Genomic DNA, 19,368 nt, shown 5'->3' with positions numbered 1-19,368 from the left:
GTGATGTGATGTACGTGAGGGAGAGCATGGCTGACAGTCAGAAGTTCATGGAACCAGAAAATGACTGGGTTGGCTGTGAAAGGGAAAAGCTGTTGAAGCTAATGCGTGAGGTGTGAGCTCCGATCCAACCGCTGCGCCGGTGAGCCAATTAAGCCAGAGGCAAAGGTCCTCAATAAATCTATCAGGTTACATGTGGCTCCACAGGATTAGATTGTAGTGGACATAATACTTCTTTCTCTATTCTTTTTTTTTAGGGGGGAATGGGAGCAATGCAAGGAAAATAATCCCGTCAGATTCAGACCTCTTAATCTGACCTCAGAGGTACAATTCAGAACTTCAGAGTGGAGTTGAAATGAAAGAATAACCAAATCCTGAAAGCAAGCACAACACAGATTTGTTGTGTTAAATTAAAACTAATTTAATATCTTTATTTGGTGTTTAAAAAAAAACCCAAAAGGCTCATTCTGGGGCCAGAGGAAGTGTCTGCTCAGTCTGTCTGAAGTCCAGCTCAGCGGGTGATACTGTGCCACGTGAGGTGCCATTAGTTAAGCTTCAGATGCTACGGTTTGGTGCAACACCTGTATGTGAATAGTCTCTGTAAAGGAGAACACAAAGAGCAGCACTGAATGGGCAGCTGGGAGTTCCCCCCAAAGGAGGGAGGTCATGTTCAGTGTTTGCTTTAATGATTTTTGGCACAGAAGGCAATGGTGTGCAAGTGGAATCTGTGGTGAGACAAAGCCAGGTGTGGTCAGTACAAGGGAGGATCAAAAACCATCCAGGAAGACCATGTGCACCTTGAGAAAAGGAGTAAACTGGGTGGCATGAAACCAAAGAGTATGAATGGAAGGTCATGCTGCCTGGGGCAATACCAGAAGTTTTGAGTCTAAGCTGGGATAGCATTATTTGACAGTGGCAAAGTGCTCAGACACTTACAAATAAACTACAGGATAATTCAAGATGCCAGACTGTTACTGTGGGGAAAGGGCAACTACAGCTCTGGAAAGATTAGAGGAAAGGATTTATTTTAGAGGGAGAGAATTGCTTCTGCATGAGGCAAGGGTGAGCCTTTTTTTCTGGTTCATGAGAAGTAAATTTGGGGTAAATAGGGACAGAGAGAGCTGCTACACTTCAGGGGAATTTCCCAGTTTTCACAGGGGATATGAACAGCCTGTTTTGGTAGAAGGAAGACGTGACTTGTTTGTCTTGGTGAAATGAAGAGATAGAATTGCTCTCTCTGTGTGTGTTAAGAATAAGCAGGAGCTGAAAGAGATGTTTAAAATTTCAAGTTGGTGTAAGAATGACTGGGCATAAAGGAGCTGTGAGTTAAACCTCCAAAACGTGAAAAGATGAGGGTGCTCAGCCCTCTGTTTTCTTTCAAGGGGAGATTCCCAAGGGGCTGCAAGCAGAAAGGGGTAGATGAACTGAGAGGGGTCCTGAATGAGGCAGGGCACTGGTGACATGAGAGGTGCAACTGCAGCTCAGGGGTGGCCATAGAACAACCAGTGTGTGTGTGTGTGTGATCACCACGCCAGGACCAGAGCCAGGGTGTGGGCAAGGCAGAATCATGAAAAAATAGCAGTTCTAGAGACAAGGCAGTGAAGATTAAAGCAGAGATGAACACTGGAACCAATGAAGTACCACTTCTTGCTGCTGCTGCGGTTCCTGTGCAGGTTTTGGGGCAGAAATGCTGCTGGCTTGCAGAAATACAGAGGATGTAACAGAACTGAGAAACCTCCTGCATTGCGACTTGCTGTTTTTCTTGACTGCATTCCTCATTGACTTCATTCTCTGGTTTAGTCTCTCTGTATTTGAAGACACTGCGATGTACTTGATAAGACTAATGTGCTCTGAAGCTGAGGCATTCCCCAGTTGTAACTGATTACAGATGGGGACCTTACCTTCCTCCTGCCTTGGTCACTGAAACGTTTTCTTAGTCTTCAAATATTGTGCTTGGCATCTCTTGAAGGGAAAGAGAATGTTTTGTGCTTCCTTGTTGAATTGTCAAGAATGAAACTAAGGACAGGTGGTTTGGGGCTGCTGCATTTGCATAACCCTGAAAGGTGGCTTTAACTGGTGATAGATTTTGATCTAATAACTGTGACCAAACGATCAGACCCACTGCCGTCTCTCAGGGAGGGACAGCCAGAACAGTGCATGTGCTTGCAGAGCAGCCCTCCTCCTACTGCTTCTCTCTCCACTGGAAAGTGCAAACATCCACTACTCAGAGACTCAAAGCAAAGGAAATCCCAGCCTGATCCCCAAAGAACAAGAAGGAGCCTCCTGAGCTGTTCCTGCTGAAACAAGCACAAGTGGAAGCGGCAGCGGCCACCCGCTCGATGCAGCTCTGCCAGGTTGCAGGGGCAGTGGTGATGTGCAGGGACAAGGAGGTGGAGGTGGCAGTGAATGCTCTGTCACTGTCTGGTGGTGCAGATTGAGAGAAGGGCTGGAGTTTGCTGCTGGTGATGCTTGAGGACCCAGCGGGATGAGGTTTGTGAATGTGAACAGTCCCGTGTACAGGAGTAGGAAATGAGGCAGTAAGAGCTCAGGAGGAGAGGGTCAAAGCAGTCAGAAGGGACAGTGAGCATCTTGTCAGTGCAGCCAAAGCACATCCAGTACCAGAGGGCAGGAAAAGGCTTCTTTGCAGGAGTAGCAGGAATCAGCCACCAGCATTGCAGCCACTTCATGTAATCATCCTCCAGGCATGAATGCTGCTCACAGTCCTCTGCTTAAAAGGTCAAAATGAGCACTCTGGCAGCACAGCCTTGTCCTGGCCCCAAAGCAGACCTGAGCCTACCAAGGTTTGGCTTTTCCTGAGACCCTGCAGCCGTTGCACAGAGCCCTCCTGCTGCCTGCCAGGTGCTCTTTAGGACATGTACACCCTAAAACCTTCTGAGCTTTAGGGTGCCTTTTTTTGCCTTTTCCCTGCCAGGCAATGGGAGTGAGGTGCCTGCCTCTCTCTGGCAGTTTGGAGAAATCTGCTCTGGCTTTTCCCCCCACTGCTGGGGCAGGAATGCAGCCTCCTCCACCCGATTAGCTCTGTCTGTCAGTGGGGGTGAGTCCCCCCGCTGTAATCAGTAACCGGAGCTGGTGTTGGAGACATGCCTCATCCCTCCTGCCTGAGCTGCTGTCGAGTGAGAGGGAGAGCAGCACCTCCATTGCCTTGCTCATGCTCTCTGGGAGGATGAAAGCCCATCCCCTCACCAGGGAATGTGCTGCTTCTGAGGTCTTTCATTCAACCACAAAGCATTTGAGAGTACAGGCGCAGATACCACTGAGATACACGGATCAAGTGGGAGGCTGAATTCCCTTACGTGTGGCTTTCTGCTCAGAAAGAGGAGTTTGGTGGTGCACAGGGTATGGAGCAGCCTGGATGCTGAACAGCCAGAGGTTTACAGGTCATGCCAGCAGCCTTGGAACCAGTGCTGGAGCCAGGCCTGGCTGTAATGTGAGACTGCAATCACACAGAGTTTTATTATCCACCTCCTGTACTTAATTCCTGCTCCACTTGTACTTTTCACAGAGCAGATTTCCTCTTGCCATCAGATAAGGCACTTGCATGTGACCTGAGGTGACATTTCAGGTGGTTTGAGTTTGTGTAGAAGTGGTTGCTTCCCCACTTACTGTCTGCAGCAAGGCACGCAAGCAGCTTGTCCTGGCTGAAACCACTTGGCTTCTCGTAGTGTTTGATGAGGCTGAAAGATGTGAAGGAAGGATCAGATTGTGCTGTGACAGATCAGGCATATCACGCTCCCTGGTGCTTCAGATAGGCTTTGAACAACAAGCCCAGCCAGATGTGACTGCACTGAGACCTGGTGTTTTCAGTGTGGCCTGTGTGCCAGCAGACAGCTGCTCACTGCCTGTTGGCAGGAGCACACACAGGCACACTTGGCCGCCTCAGCCGGTGCCGTGTGCTCCTAGCAAGGGGCTGTGTTGTCAGGAAAGATGCTGCTGCATGGCAGGGGCCAAGCCTGGGACCCCAGCAGACGTGCCACATGGATCGTGGGAGTGTCGCCAGCATGCTGGAGGATCCTGGCTCTCTGAGTGGCAGGCACACTCAGCCCTGCTGTCCCAGCCCTCTCTGCTCTGCACCTCCATTGCCCCCACTGCTGCTTTCTGAAATTCCTGCTTTGTTTTTCCTTTGATGAACCAGCTTTCTTCCCAATGCCAGTTTCCATTTTCTGCTTTCATGCTAGCAGAAACCAAATGCTGAGCTGTTTCTTGGGCAGCATCTTTTCTGTTTAGAGACTGCTGCGTTTTCAGAGTCCCAGAGAGCACCAGCAGATCAATTCTGTGGCCCTGTTGCTCCCAGTGCTAATGCACCCTTTGCAGCATTCAGGTAACAGTGTCACTGGAAGCAGAGCAAGTCAAAGACTTCTTTGGGACACGGGTTACAAGATAAGACCTACCTAAACTTCCCTTAGCAGCTTTAACTGTCATCATTCCTGTGCACTGAGAGGATGGAGGTGGCTTGTAAACACACAGCAGCAGCAAGACTGGCATTTCCAAAAAGATCTAGAGAGGGACCTTCAGTCCCTTGAACCTCTGAGCAGCAGGCTGTAATACCGTGACCAGGGCTGTCAGTGCCACACAGCAGCTGTGGCTGGGAGCTGCTTGTCCTGGATGGCAGATGGCAGGAGCTACCTGCACGTGGCGTGTGATGGACACAGCCACTGCTTTGCAGTTCCCAGCAGTTTTGCAGTGGGTAAACTGGGTTAAAATGCTTATGACAAAGTGCCCTTAGAGGGCTTGCTGGGCTGGAGCTTTGTTGATTCGAGGCCACTTCAGGGAGCCTCCTGTAGGGGGATTCTATCAGGGTCCACATCATATTTAGAGCTCAGGTTACGTGGTGACCAGAGCACCATGCTAGAGACCTGGATTCATTTACTGGGATTCTTATTCTGTTGGGAGATCTGGAGGACAGTTGCTTTTCCCTGCTCTCCCTTGTTCTCCCCAGGGAGACAAACCACTTTCATCAAGTGGTTTAACAGTACCGGTGCAGGGGTGTGATGGCAGATGCTGCGATCACTGCTGCAGGCTGCACATCTGAGTGGGCTGACACCAGCCATAGCAATCATTGCTCTGAAATGCCTGGTTGGGACATGTGACCCTTTCACTCTTTGCATTGTATTAGTGTAACCTCTAGCATGTGACTTCCTCTCCATAGGGCCAGCAGAGGCAAGGGCTGGCTGTGATGAGGCTGACCCTGGGGCTTTTCAGCTGTGTGCACCCCCATGTACCCCCCAGGGAGCTTGGCAGAGAGCTGTATGTGAATCATAGGATCATTACAGTGGAACAGACTTTTGAGGTCATCAAGTCCAACCACTCACCTCACGCTGCCAAGCCCCATCACTTAATCTCCCCATCTACGTGTCTGTGTGTGCTGTGTCCTGCCACCACGTTCTCTGCCAGCTCTGTTCCCTGGCAGACATCACCATTAATGCTGCAGTGTTGCACTCTTGTGCCTGCTGGTTTGGGAGGGCTCTGTAAATAGCTGTGTCTGCCCAATGTGCCTGGGTTGCCCAGTTCTCACCATGCCAAAAAACTTCCCCCAGCCCATGGGCAGAACTACTACCTCAGGTACATGGGCCTGAGCCTTCTGGCTCTATCAGCTTGAGATAAGAGAAGGTCTGCAAGGGCTCTTCTGGTCTGCAACCAGGGTCTGTCTCCTTGACAGAAGCCATTGCCCTGCCCCAGCCAGAGTCTCCCACAATGTGGGGGACGGGAGCGTGCTTGGCCAGGATAGCTACTGACCTCCTGTCTCTCCCATTTCCTTCCAGTCCTGGACACACAACATCCAGCGGGAGAAGGAATTCCTGCGGAAGCTGGTGAAAGCCCGAGTCATCACTGACCTGACCAGTGGGATTTGAGTGGCTGCAGCCATTGCCTCTAAGGGAGGAGGTGAAGATGCACGCTGCAGCTCTGGGAGCAGGCACCTGGCAGCCCCTCGCAAGGATCCCACCTCACTGAAGACACACGGAGACGCCCAGGTGCTCCGGGAAGACCCTCTGGCAGCGCCAGCCTGCACGAGGGTTGCATCTGCCACCTCCAGGCCTAGAGCTGCCAGGAGGCGTGCAAGGGGCTGAGTGGGCAGCTCTTGAACTCTGCATGGCAGATGGATCTTCTGTGTCCTGTGAATGAAACAGGAAAGACTCGAAAGAGAGAGAAGGAAAGCTTGTGAATAAAACGATTTGTGCCAAATGGGAGGGGACGCTGCCCCGGGGCAGCGACGCCTGAATGTACAAAGTATTCTTTTTTAAAAGAGACTCTGCTGGAATCCTACAAGAAACACGGAGGTGCGAGGCAAAGTCAGCCTGTGCACTGCCCTGCGCAAAGCCCGGCCTCGCCACGCTCCAGCTGCCTTCTCACTGGCCTCACACCTTTCCGTCCAAAACATCGGTGCTGCTGTTGTTCGGGGGGGGAATAACGGCTTCTTTCCCTCCTTCTCCACTTAGAGCTTCTGGATGGAGATGAGCGTGGGTTTGTTTTTCTTGCTTCCTGCGTAGAGGCGGCGGCAGCAGCCACTTATTTGGCTGCGTTTTCCATAGCCATTGCCCTGCTCTGCCTCTGCCCTGACCCCAAGGTGGAGCGGGCAGCTGGCGGCTTCCTCTGCCCGCAGCAGGGCTTGTCCAGCTCCCTGCCTGTCAGGCGCTGAGCACCCTGCCTCCTCGGGCTCGAGGCTTTCGGGCCTCTTGGTTTGTGCCTGCTGTGCAGGGTCCCCGTGGAGTCCGTGCAGATTGATGTCACCATTTCTGGACAGCATCTCTCTTTATTTTTGTGTGGGAGAGGAGTAATTTATTCTCTGGAAGGAGGTCAGGTCTTGCACAGAGATCTGAAGCTGTACAGTTTGAGAGCAGGCCGCCGAAGACGTTTGTTGTACGTTGCAGACTCGATCATGTTCCCTATTTAAGCGACATGTGACCTCAGTGATGACGGAGCCTGCTGGCATGGGTGAGGGCCTGCTGGGAACCCTCACCCTCTCCTCAGCCTCTGCTCATTTCATTTGCAAGCTCCTCCTGTGTTGCCGTAGCACTGCTGTTCCTCCTGCTCTCAGGAGCAACGTCCTTTCTTTTGCCATCTTGGTCCCGAGATGCAGTATTTGCACATTTGATTTGTACACGTATTCAGAGGAGCTGAGATAAACTGAGCAACGTAGCCAAGTGTAAGGACAGCAAGGTGGCCCCATCCACATGGAGAGCGTGGGCAGAAGGGGGATTGCTAGGGGCATGGTTACAGATGAGAGGTGGCTGCCATGCTCCTAGCCTGGAGCAGGCTGGCCTGTGCCCACAGGCACTGTCCTGAGCCATGGCCCCATGTGCCGGGGCACCAAGGTGCAGCCAGGCAGTGGGGGTGGGATCCCAGAGAGGTGCTGGGCTCAGGGGCCTGGTGACACATTTAACAGTAGCCTGAGGATTGCAGTCTGCCGTGCTCTGAGGTGAAGGGGGGACATGGCCCTAAAGTGGGCAAGGGATGCTCAGAGCAGGGTTCATGTGGGTCCCCTGAGATGCCTCTGTCCCCACTGACTTGCAGGGGGCTGTGTCTCTGGAGCTGAGACCCCAGAGAGGACATGCAGGAGGTGCAGGTAGCGTCCCAGCTGTGGGGCAAAGGAGCAAACTGTATGGAACAGTTTGAGGTCAGGCTGCAGGCAGAGGCAGCTCTCAGGACATGGTGCTGCGTGCTGCCCACAGGCTGGTGTGGGATGTGCCTCTCTGGAGCCTCTCCTGCATGGTGCACTCATAGCCAAGGAGCATGCTTAAGGGGCAAGTCCTCTCCAGCTTCATAGCTGCTGCTTGCCTTGTCTGGGAGCAGCTCAAAGCTCCTGTCTCTTCCAAGCTGCAGACAACAGATACTGGGAGTCTCCTTTCCCCTTCCCATGTCCTTTCCCCTATCCCTCTGGCTTCGCAGCCAGGTGCTCCCTGCTGCCTCCCAGCACATACCTCTCTCCAGGATGCTCTGTGAGGTTTCCGACATGGAGAGATGAGGTTTCCAGCAGGTTTTTGAGCATATGCTGTGGCAGATACTCCTTTGACTGTTCTCCCCTGATTTGTTTTTCCTGCTTAAGGAAAGACCCAAGAGGCTGCACGTCCATCTCTCACCAGACAGCACTCTCTTTGTGGTTCCTGTGTGTCAGCTTGGACCTGGGGCCATCATCCATAGAGTCCTTGCCACGGTGGCAGTGAGGGTGCCTGGGCTGGGCCTGGCCAAGGTGGTGGCTGGGGAAGGGGGGACACCCACCCTCCGTCTTGGCGCTTCAACTAGGTCTTAAACCAGCTACTGTGAGAGCTTTGGGGCAGTGATGGAGTGATGGGCCACGTCTGCATGCTACAGTGAGCTGACATGCCAGAGAGCCGGTGGCAGCAGTCAGGAGGAGGCAGAGGTGGGTGAAAAGCCTTCAGTGTCTATGACGGGCTCCACCTCCCCAAGGAAAGCGTCCACGTGGAGGCTTGTTTGATTTAGCCTGTTTTATTGAGCACTACAAAGCTACAGGGCACCTTCATCTTCCTGCGCACTGGCTGCAGATCCAAGGAGAGAGTGTGGCCCCTGCTCGGCTTTCCCTGGTGTCCCAGCTCCCCACCACAGCCAGGGGCAGGTCTTGATGGGGAATCTGTCCCTGCAAACCAAGGAGGTGACTCCAAGCCCTTCCCTCCACCTCAGTGGGAGTCTCCAGGCAGAAGTGCCTGGGATGCATAGCTGAGCATGTGGTCCAAGTGACTGTGGTGGTTCAAGACCACTTGCAAGTAGGAGGAGAGAGAGGGGATGGTTTGGGGCCCCAAGGCCATCCCATGTGACATTGGTGAGGCAAGCAGACCCTTGGGCAGCCGTGCAGCCAGGTGCAGCACAGAGCGCAGGATTTCACTGCTGGATGCTGTTCTTTTGGCTGCCTCCCCGCGTGCACCTGCAGCCACCTCCCGCCCTCCGAAGCACAGCAGTCCTGCCAGCTCCCAGCAGAGCACGGGTCAGAGCAGGGTCAGTGGGACGGATGTGAGTCTTGGCCTCTCCCTCACAATGACTCACCTTTTCGGCTCAGAAGGGAGAGCCCAAGGGAATTCTCCACAGCCTAAATATAGAGTGGGGTTGCCTGATGCCTCTGAGGCGCTGCGGTGCAGAAAGGCCACTGGAGTGGCAGGAACCTGCCTGGAGAGGGGCCGGGCAGCCAGCTCCCACCATGGGGCCTGGCTCTGGCTGGTGCAGGGGGCAGGTCTGGGGAGCTGCTGGCCGCCCACCACGTACTGCTCTGGGGGAGAGGGGCTGCCAGAGCACTGCTGCTGCACCGAGCACACCGTGAGCACGGGCTGCTCGGGCATCCGTGGTGTCCAGCCCTCCGACAGCTCACTCGTGAGGGCTGCTCGTGCTGCAGCCTTGCGCTCGCACATGCCAGACACAGGCACCGTGGCCAAGGAGCAGGAGGCAGCAGCAGGGTCCTGTGTGGCCCAACGTCCCTCAGCCCAATGTCTCCCTTTCCTGGGGGGGAGCAGCGGGGAGGTCCAGCCCTGCCCTGCCGTGCTGCTCCGTGCCTCAGCGGGGGTCTGCGGGAAAGGGGAGGGTGTTGGCATGGGGCAGCCTGTGCCGAACACGGGCAGCCAGGCTGGGTACGGGCAGCACCGGCATGGCCAAGGGCTTCCAGAGTGCTGGCAGGGAGGCAGCTGCCAGCTGAGCTCCGCCAGCGCCAGCACGGCACGTGCCATGGTTCCAAGCACCCGCCACTCGCAGTGTTAGAGACGTGTCCTTCAGCGTGGGCCACCTGGGCCACTAGCCAGCCCGTCCGGGCACCAGCTGCTCGCACAGGGGCTGGCTCTGAAGGCTGGTACTGTACCAAGCTCAGATGCAAGAACTCCATGAGGGTTTTTTTCCAATTAGTTTTAGTTCCTGCGATCTTTGTTACCTTCCCCTGTAGGCAGGGAGGGCAGGAGTCTTTGCAGGCTTATGTCACATCCATTCAGTCATATCACAGAAGCAATAAAGCTATCAAACAAGCTCGTCTGGCCTCTTTCTTCTGCTGCCTTTGGCCAATTTTAGGCGAGGCAGAGGGATTCCCCTGCTGGGGCTGACCCTGGCCTGATTTCACTGCTGACTCCTCCAGCACGGGAACCCAGAGGCAGCTGCCACTGGCCTGGCACTGGGGACAGGAAAGGGCTGTGCTCCTCCTTGCAGGTGACCTGAGGGGTGGGAAAGGGGCTCACAGGTTTAGCACGTGTCATGCTGGATGGATGGGCAGAGGGGTGAGGGCTTGTCCCGCCCAGAATTGTCTGCCTATGATTGTGCCTGGCTTCTCACCAGGAGTCAGAGCAGCAGTCAGGCTGGGTGCAGCTCCAACAGAGGCAGGTGTCCGGACAAGTGACCTTCTCAGCACAGCGTCCAGGAAGGAAGCAGTTTCGGAAGCTGTGGGCTGAGGCTGTGACCAGCTCTGACACCCGTCAGGTCCCTGTGGGAGGAGCATAACCCCACGGCACATCCCAGCCGTGCCACGGGGCCTCTGGAGCTGGGGGACAATCCCATCACCCAAGGGGATGGGGTGGCTGCTTCACCTGGGCGACAGGTCTGCCAGACCTGCCGGCTCCTAGATGCATGAGGTGGCTTCTTGCCAGCACTGATGGGACACTGCAGAGGCAACTGTCCAACTCTCCCTGGTGTGTGCTTCTAAGTTCCAGATCCTTCCCAGGAAGGAGATGCTGAAGCTGCTCAAACCCTTCTTCCTGCTCTCCTCTCTTCCCAGCTCTTAAAGAGCAGGGGTACTGCTGCCATTAGGCTGGGCCCCAGGTACCTTAGGAGGGCTGTGGAGGGGGAGAGCACAGAGCCTGAGACTGGAGCACACAGGGACAGCCTGTGTGGGAGGCTCAGGTCAGGCTGTGGGAGGTTCAGGTCAGCAGAGACAGGACAATTGTTCTGGAGCAAGCGTCCCCAAAAGAGCCACATTGCGACTGAGAGGGGGATGATGCACCTGGTCAAGTCTTGTGTCACAGCTCTCTCCCACACATGTTTCATCATACCCAGCCACAGCCTCGTATGGGCAGCAGCCACAGTGTGCTCAGTCCTGCTGTCTGTCCGGACCACAACATCCCCGTCCTGCTTCAGGCAAGGCTGGCACCTTCAGGGACCAATGGCCCTGATCCCATGGGGCTCATTCCTGACCAGCCAAGGGACATGGGGACACCCCAGCCCTGGGGGTGCAGAGTAGAGGCCAACACACGTGGTGCATGAGAGGCACTGAGCCAGCCACTGCCAGCTGACTCAGGAAGCAGGTCACCCATCTGTATGTCAGGAGACGCTGCCCTGCAGCCCGGGGAGCCCAGCCCAAGCTCAGCACTCCCCAGGGCAGAGCCCATACTCATGGGAGCCCAAGGGGAGAGAGCAGTGCCCGGATTCAGGCACAGTGTTGGGACATGCCACCTCCTGCCACCGTCATCTTGGGGAGGACAGGGAGGACGTGCCACTGGCAGGACATCAGTGAGGCCGATGGCACCGGTGGGGTCATGTCTCTCCAGTCAAGGGCCAGGGGCAGAGGAGAGAGCCAGGGTGCCTGGGGTGGCAGCCATGAAGGGAGCACAGCTGGAAGAGGGCAGAGACCAGGCTTTGCACAGCTTCGCACAACTGACACCCCTTTCACAGGACTGGAAACACCACGGGCCCACCTGTATGGGGTGCTCTGGATATCCCCCTTGTGCCTGCCCACACCAGCATCCCACCCACGCAGCTCCTGGGCACATGAAGACCAGCCTGACCTGCAGGGAAGGTGGGTAGCGGATGGGGTGATCCCTGGGGTGAGCCAGCACTTGGGGCTGCCTCCAAGCCCTGAGGGCTGCCCATGGGGGAGGTAGCTCTCCCCTCTTTTGGCAGCCCCTCCTGGGCAACTCCCTCTGCATGGGCAGGGCTGTAGCCAGTTCCAGCCCCATGGAGACTGCCAGGCAACCTGGAGCAGGACATGCCACTCACACGGAAACTTTCCAAGCAGGTAGCCCCTCTGCAAAGCATCGTTCCCCACCCCCCATTCTCTGCCTCTGGCTGATTCCCCACTCCAGGGATGCTCCTAGGCCTCCAAACCTCTGCTGGGCCAAGGCATCCAGGGCATCACCTCTGCCAGCTGCTGATGGGAGCAGCTGCAGGCCATGGCCACGGGGCAGCGCAGAGTCCACCCTCCCACACAATCCCACCAGCAGTTGTGAAGCCACCCACCATGGCCACTGGCTTGGACCCCCCTCAGAGCAGGGGTAGCAGCTCTGGCTGCGCGCCACCTCCTCTGTCCCTTGTTAGGGTGGCAGGGACGGCTTAGCCTGTGCCAGCACATTCCCTGGCAGGTGATGCCACAGGAGGGACACGGGAGTTGTCATCCCCGCGCTGGATAATCCGACGAGACGGGATGAGACGAGCCGAGGCGGCCGGCCCCGCCGGCGGCTGGCACACGGCGCCCGGCTCTCCCCGCCGCGGTGATACAGCGGGACCGCGGGGGCCGCGCTGCCGCGGCTCCGGGAAGCGCCTCACGCCGCGCGGGGGGCCCGAGCGCCGGGGCCAGACCCCGTGGGCGACCCGGGGCTTGCATGCAGCCGCGGCACGGCCGGCCGCTGAGCCGCTGGCCCCGCTCCAGGCGGGGAGTTATATAAAGCCGGGGAGGTTGCGCCGCGGCGGTGGATCGCTGCCGGGGCGGATGACAGGGCCGGCGGCATCCCGGGGAGCGCAACCCGGCCGCACGCCTCCGGACCCCGCCGCGGGCAGCGCCCGGGGGGCCGGCGGGCCATGAGGGCTGGCCCCGGGGGAGGGGGGGTCTTGCCCGGCCCGGGCTGTGCCCCGGCTCCGGCCAGGGGAGCACGTGTGAAGCGGGGCCGAGCGGAGGCGGCCCTGGGATTTGGCACGTTTGCAAGGAGCACTTGAGAGCCCCGGGATGGACGTGGAGGGCCCTGGGCGGTGACGTAAGGACTCGCACGGGCTCGGCTCGGCTCGCCAGCCGGCCCCCATGTCCCCGGGGCCTGCGACGGCCCCGGCGGAGGGAGGCAGGGAGACGGCAGAGGTAAGGAGCCCGGCGGCGGGTGGCCTCGCCGGGGTGGACCTGGCCGCGGGGTGCCCGTGGGCCGTGGCCGCGGGGCGCGGGCGGGCTGGGAGGCAGGGCAGGGAGGTCCGGACTCCTCCTCCGGCGAGGCAGGACGTGAACGGCAGGCATACCGGTGGCCCGCGGTGCCTCAGGGTGCGTGGGACGCCGGCCGGCCCCGCCGCGGCCCGGGCGCTGCCCGGAGAGCCCCCCGCCCTGCCCACCCGCCCCCCGAGCCAGCCCCGTCGAGTCTCCCACGGGCCCGGGTGGTCCGCTGCGTGCAAGGGGGCTCCGTGGGGCTCTCCTTCTCCCCCCTACCCCCCGAAGCCGGGCGTGGAGTCGGTCCCCGTGGGGCTCTGCTGCCGGAGCCCTCCGGGAGTGTCTGTGTGTCCGCCCCGCCAGCGCCGTGACCGGGCTGTCGGGCAGGGAGCACCGCTCAGGACCGTCCGTCCGTCCCGCCTCCCCGGCGGTGCCGAGAGCTGTCGGCCGGCCGGGGGCTCGGCCGGCGGGCAGGTGGTAGTGGCAGCGGTGGTGTTCCTTCGGGAGTCTCAGTGCCGTTCCTGGCGGGGTGCGAGCCTCCCTGGGAGCTCGGCGGCGGCGCGGCGCTCGGCGCGGAGCCGCTGCTGGTGCGGGTTGGGCCGCGGCTCGGGCTGATGGCGGGGTCTCGGGGCCGTCCTGGTCCCGGGACGGTCGGAGTCCTGGTGGCCGCTGCGGTGCGGGTCGGGGTGCCGGTCGGGATCCTGGTGCCGGTGCGGGTCGGGGTCCCGGTGCCGGTGCCCGCCCCGCCGGTCAGGTGACGACGGCTGGAATTTGACACCGGCGGCAGCGGCCGAGAGCGGGATGGAGCCGGCGCTGCCCCGCACTGCGCGCTCGCCCGCCGCCGCCGGCACCGCGCCGCATCCCGAGGCGCAGCGGGACCGGGACCCGCAACCCGAGGTGCTGCGACAGCGGCACCGGGAGCAGCGGCGGGAGCCGGTGCCGGTGGGGCAGCGCCGGCCCCCGCCCGCGCCCCGCCCCGGCGCGGCGGCGGCGGGCGGCGGGCGGCGGGGGGCGGCGGGGAGCGGAGGCGATGCGGGGCGGCGGCGGCCCGGGGGATGGTCCCGGCCGCGGGCACGGTGAGTGCGGGCCGGGGCGGCGGGCGACAGCGTCCGCCCCAGCCTGCCGGCGGCGCCGGGCCACGGCGGCGGCTCGTACCGGGGCTGCGGGAGAGAACATGGGGGAGCCGCTTCGCCACCCACCCCCCGGCAATACCCGCAGGGCGGTGAGGGGGCTCAGGCCGCCCCCGGGCAGGTCCCCGCCGGACGGTTCCCGTGCTGCCGAGCCCGGCGCGGCGACGGGGTGCGCTCGGGGCCGCGGCGGGGACCGGGGTTCCCTGCGCGGGAGGGGAGAGGCGGGACTCCGCTGCGGGTGCCGGGGGACACGGGGCCGGTCTCACCCGCCTCTTCCCTGGGCTCCCGCCCCGGCCCTTTGGGCACGTCGGGCAGGTCTGCGTCCCGGCGGCGCGGGCGGTGCGCGGCGGGAGCCCCGGGGCGGGGGTGCCCAAGCTGGCACTGCCCGGCGGCCTCTGGCTCGGCTTGCCCCGGACTGGGGCCGAGTTTGGTCTCGCCCGTGTGCCCCACGTGTCCGACTCGGGCCTCCCACGGCTCTGCGTGTCGGGTGCCAGCGCGGCGTCACACGTGGGGCTGGTTTCAGACCCCCGGTCACTCCTCCTGCCAGGGGCAGCGCGGTGAGACACTGGGCCACCCACACCGGCCTCAGTGGTGCCCCTTGGCGCCCGCGGGGGTCTCAGGGCATCCCCGTGCAGGGGGACCTCCGACTGCCGGGAAGGGCTCCTGGAGAGCAGTGGCGAGCGAGGCCCCAGCATAGCCCCCTTCCAAAAGCGGCCGCGCCACAAGCGCGGACTCTCACCAGGGGCCTGAGGCGACCCCTGGCCCTGCATGGATGCACTTCATGAGAGGCTTCTGGGATGGTGCAGCCCAGGGCGCATTCGCTCCGCAGTGCCCTGTGCATAGCACGGGCAGTGGGGATCTCACCGGGGCTCTGCACGAGTGCACGTGGGGTGACCCGCACACGGACTACCCCAGGACGCTCCTGCTCGGCCTCCAATGTGGGGGACACGTGCGGCGTGGAGTCAGGCAGGTCCTCACATGGACGGGCCTGATCCTGACCCTAGAAAAGGGTCCTGTGCCTGTTAATGGTGCAGCCGTGGCAGGGGCAGACCCCAGCCAGATCCCCCTCCACGCAGGAGCTGGAGGAGGTCTGCCGTGGGGGCTGCAGGTCTGTGAGCCCCACGGAGCGCCCAGGAGCTTGGCTTAGCCCCTCCTGCGATGGGGGAATGCAGGGACTGAGCGGAGCTGCCGGTGCCAGCGCGGGCTGCGGTGCTGCGCGCTCGGGAAGCTGCCCCGGGGCACGGGGCTCCGCGGCTGCAGAGTCAGTAGCAGGGCACGTCCGTAGTCCCGGCTCCGGGGCTCCCGGGAACGGAGGGAGGCTGCCCTCGCCCGGCGCCCCGTCTGCAGCGCTCCCACCCCGGAGCCCGGGGCCGTGCTGCCGCCGGACGGGAGAAGCCTGAACTGCAACCGGCTGCTCCCTTCCTCCCTCCCGGCCCGGCCCGGCCCGCCGGGATGCTGGGGCCGAAGGGCCGCGGGAGCGGGGACCGGCGAGGAGACCGTCGCTTCCCAGCGGGGCGCGGGGACCCTCGCCTGGCCCCGTCGGGGGTGCCGGCCTGGGAAAACCATGACCTGGCGGCAGCGGCTGGCGTGGGGCCACAGGCCGCCACGGGAACGACGTGCTGTGTGGGCTGTGCTTGGCCAGGCTGCGGCGGCTGCAGGGGCAGGGGGGGCCGGTGCCAGCCGTGCCTGCACCAGAGCCGCATCCTGCCTGGGGCACGGCCCCCGGAAGAGGCACATGGGCCGGGCACTGCCCAGCACAGACCCTTAGCACGGTGTGGCCAGTGCATGGTAGCATCAGCTGTGGCACCTGGGACTTGGAGACTATTCCCTGGGATACGGGGGGGGGGGGCTAGGGAAACTGATATGTCTCCTTGTCTCAGTGATGCCCCCTCATTTTCTGGCCTGGAGTGCTCTTCTCAGCGTGTACTGTCACAGCTTTCCTATGGAAGCACCAGGGCAAAGCCATGGAGGGGACGAGGGAACTCCTCACGGCATGATGCCACCGAGCTCCAAGGAGATAGTCCTGTCCTGAGACGGGGGATGTAACAGACAGGCCAAGGAGAGTTCAAACCCCTTGGGAGCCTCTTGCTCCTCTGGAGCATCTTGGCTTGGGATGCTGGGGCGTAGGGTCCTCCTGGCACCCTGGGGGAGCTGGGGGAAGAAGTACAATGTGGCTGTGGACTGGGACTTGCCCCTACACCTCCAGAGGGACATGGCTCCCCTGCTTGCTGTTCTGTTGGGACCGTGCGTGGCAGGGACTGAATTCCCCTGTGTCTGTCAGGGCAGTGAATGCCAGGCAGTGGAACTGGGGTGAATTACTTCAGCGAGCCCAGCACGGTGCCCTGCACCCCGCTGTATCCCCATGGGACCTGCTTGCCCATCTTGCCCTTTGTGGCCCCACTTTGCCTGGGCTGCTCTGGGGCTGTGTGTCCCATCTTGGTGCAGGCAGCAGGCTGGGGAGCCAGTGTGGGGCTGGGAGGGTGGTTGCACCCAAGGACCATGCAGTAATGGATTTGGAGTTTCCAAGGTCAGGCTCCCACCACAAGCAAGAAAAACATTCCCAGGGAAGGGCCATGGGAAAGGCCCCCCCTTCCCTGCGCTCCCAGCCCCAGCCACTGCCTCAGGCCCAGCCTGGCATCCTGGGCTGCTCGTGCATGTAGGCAGCTGCAGCCCCCTGAGAAGAGGTGCTGAGTAAAGACTGGGCTGCCCCAGCTGCCAAATCTCAGGGAAGGGGTGTGCAGGGTGGTGAGGGTGCCTGAGGTGTGGTGAGGGTGTCTCCTCCTGAGGGAGGAGACCGGACAAGATCATGCACGGGCTAGGAGGTATCGCGGGGTGCTGGCGTACGAGGGACAGGATGGCGTGCTTGGCAGGGGCAGGGGAGAGGTATGCCAGCTCCCAGCTGTCCAGCTCCATGCCCACCCCATCCCCTCTGTGTGAGCACTGACCTACCCCTCTGCACTTGCAGCCAGCATGGAGCAGCGAGCGGGGCCACCAGATCCGAGACCTGCAGGATCCACCACACACCTGCAGCCCAAGGTGAGCCCAAGCCCGGCTGAGTGGCCAAAACCACCCGTCCCCATCCCCAGCTCATGGTCCCTGGTGTGGGAACCCTGGTTGGGGCTCACCCCACTGTACTGTGCTTTGTCGCAGGAGGGGACGCTGTGGGGGCTCCTCGCCATCCTCTCACTGCTGGCCGGGCTGGCCGCAGGCACCCTGCGGACGCCACACTGCAATGAGACGCTGGACGCGGGTCCCACGCCACGGGGCATGGCCACGGCCAGCCTGGCTGTGGAGGCACCGCCGGCCGCCGCCTGGAGCCAGCCATACGGTGCGTGTCGCGGCAGGACCCCCAGCCTGGGCATGGGAGCCTCAAGCATGGGGCAGGGGCAGGTTGGGAGCCATTGCAGGGAGCCTCAGCCCGTGCAGAGCTGCTGCTGCGGATCAGGGCTGGGCTGGGGGAGGCTAACACAGGGAGCCTTGTGCTTCAGGCTAGGGGTGGTGGCGGAGACCTGGCGGGGAGGAGATGCTTGATGGGGCACCCAGCAAGGTTCAGGTCATGACGGGTGACGGGCAGGCTGGGCAGGCCCCAGGAAGGTGGTGGGTGCAGAATGGGGTCTGATGGTGCCATTGCTTCTATGTTCAGGGGACAACGCGACAGTGGGTGGCCTGGGAGCCGTGGAGCTGGCGGAGGACCTGCTGCTGCGTGCCGAGCGCTCACCACCGGCCACCAGCAAAGGCAAAAAGGGGCCACGGAAGCCGTCGCGGGGGAACCGCGGGCGCAACTGCCACATCCGCAACCTGATGGTGAAGGTGCGTGACCTGGGCCTGGGCTTCAACTCGGACGAGATCGTGCTCTTCAAGTACTGCAGCGGGTCCTGCCACCGGGCACGCAGCAACTACGACCTGACGCTGGGCAGCCTGCTGCGGCAGCAGCTCATCACGCCAGGGCCGCAGGAGCGGGTCCTCAGCCACCCCTGCTGCCGGCCCACCCGCTACGAGGCCGTCTCCTTCATGGATGTGCAGAACACGTGGCAGACTGTGGAGAAGCTCTCGGCAGCCGAGTGCAGCTGCATCGGCTGAGGAGGGGGCTGCCGGCTCGGCCCCAGCTCGACGCAGGCTGGCAGGCCTCGGCTTGCCACACGCAGTGGCACCGGTGCTCAGCAGAAGTGTCTGGCAGAGGCCAGTGCTCCCAGTTGCACGTGGCCATGGGGACCAAGGCGAGACGGAGCCATGACGGAGGAACGGGCAGCCGAGCCCCCTCCCGCTCAGTGCCAAGCAGCCGGTGCCAGCAGCTCCCCGTCCAGGTACATGCTGGCTCAGCCCTGGGAGCAGAGCTGGAAGGGGTACAGAGCATCCCTGCTGCTCACAGGGGTCTGCCAGCCCCGCAGGCACCAGCAGCGCCCGGCTCGCCTGCACCCTGCCCGGACTGCTTTAGGGCAGCTGGGGCCAAGCATCGCCCGAGCTTCAGAGGAGGACGGAAAGGGGGCAAAAACCTCCCTGTCCCTTTGGGCACCCTGGGGCTGGCAGTGGCCGGAGCTGCCCTGCGGGGAGTGGGTGTCTCTGAGCACAGGGGTGCAGCGGGCCCCAAGCGCAGCAGCGTGGAGCTGCACCCAGCCCGGCAGCAGCCCCTGGTGCTCTGCAGGGCAGTGGGGCTCAGGCATCCAGTGGGACCCCTGCCCAGCTCCCAGGGAGTGGCAGGATCCGCCGCTGCCCCCGCGGTGCTGCGGCACTAAACTATTTATTACTCTAAATTATTTATTTATTGTTCCTGAGTGGCAGCTCCTATTTATGACTTTGGGCCCCGCGGGGCCAGGTGTGATTTAACCCCAGCGCTGCTGTGAAGCCCTGGGCAGCGCCCTGGCCCCGGCCCTCCCTGTGCCCGCATCCTCACTTTTTTTCTATGATTTGTAAAATTTGAGGGATAAACTCTATTTTTGTACAGTCGCCTTTTCCTGTAGCAATAAAGCGATGGGCTGCGTGTCCAACTCTTGCGTGTGCCCGTGACGGGGCGCGGGGCAGCGGGTGCCGGGCGCGCTGGGGGCGGGGACGCGGGGCTGTGCGGGGCTGCGCGGGGCTGCTGCCGGCACCGCCAGCAGGGGACGCGCGGGGCACGGGACTACGGCTCCCGGCGTGCGGCGCGGCAGGGCCCGGGCTGCCCGGCCGCGCCTGCGGGAGCGCGGGGCG

At 61.3% G+C, this 19,368-nt stretch overlaps 2 protein-coding genes across 12 annotated transcripts in view; both read left to right on the top strand.

Annotated features, from left to right (window-relative positions):
- The window catches only part of ST3GAL3 (ST3 beta-galactoside alpha-2,3-sialyltransferase 3), a 182,402-nt gene extending 176,204 nt beyond the window's left edge, over positions 1-6,198 (top strand). For all 10 annotated transcript variants that reach the window (XM_062003580.1, XM_062003584.1, XM_062003582.1 and 7 more), the window contains one exon: positions 5,778-6,198. In XM_062003580.1, coding sequence (XP_061859564.1) covers positions 5,778-5,867 — 90 coding nt within the window. In that variant the 3' untranslated portion in view covers positions 5,868-6,198. The remainder of the gene's footprint in view (positions 1-5,777) is intronic.
- A 5,222-nt stretch (positions 6,199-11,420) lies between these two features.
- Positions 11,421-19,131, top strand: ARTN (artemin). Of its 2 annotated transcripts, none has more exons than XM_062003231.1 (4): positions 11,421-11,728; positions 17,150-17,220; positions 17,335-17,512; positions 17,828-19,131. In XM_062003231.1, the coding sequence occupies exons 1-4, from the start codon at positions 11,452-11,454 to the stop codon at positions 18,262-18,264; spliced, it is 963 nt and encodes a 320-aa protein (XP_061859215.1). In that variant the 5' UTR covers positions 11,421-11,451; the 3' UTR covers positions 18,265-19,131. The 2 variants fall into 2 exon arrangements, with proteins under 2 accessions (XP_061859215.1, XP_061859216.1); XM_062003232.1 differs by lacking the exon at positions 11,421-11,728 and adding an exon at positions 12,672-12,997.
- The last annotated feature ends 237 nt before the right edge of the window (positions 19,132-19,368 follow it).

Source organism: Colius striatus, chromosome 10, assembly GCF_028858725.1.
Source record: "Colius striatus isolate bColStr4 chromosome 10, bColStr4.1.hap1, whole genome shotgun sequence".
Lineage (NCBI taxonomy): Eukaryota > Metazoa > Chordata > Aves > Coliiformes > Coliidae > Colius > Colius striatus.
The sequence above is the reverse complement of the archived record's forward strand: the minus strand, read 5'-3'. Positions and strand labels throughout refer to the sequence as shown.

Coding starts and splice junctions, on each gene's coding strand:
- ARTN (XM_062003231.1), top strand. CDS start 11,452: ATGGCACCGGTGGGGTCATGTCTCTCCAGTCAAGGGCCAGGGGCAGAG. Junction 17,221..17,334: donor CCACACACCTGCAGCCCAAG/GTGAGCCCAAGC, acceptor GCTTTGTCGCAG/GAGGGGACGCTGTGGGGGCT. Junction 17,513..17,827: donor CGCCTGGAGCCAGCCATACG/GTGCGTGTCGCG, acceptor TTCTATGTTCAG/GGGACAACGCGACAGTGGGT.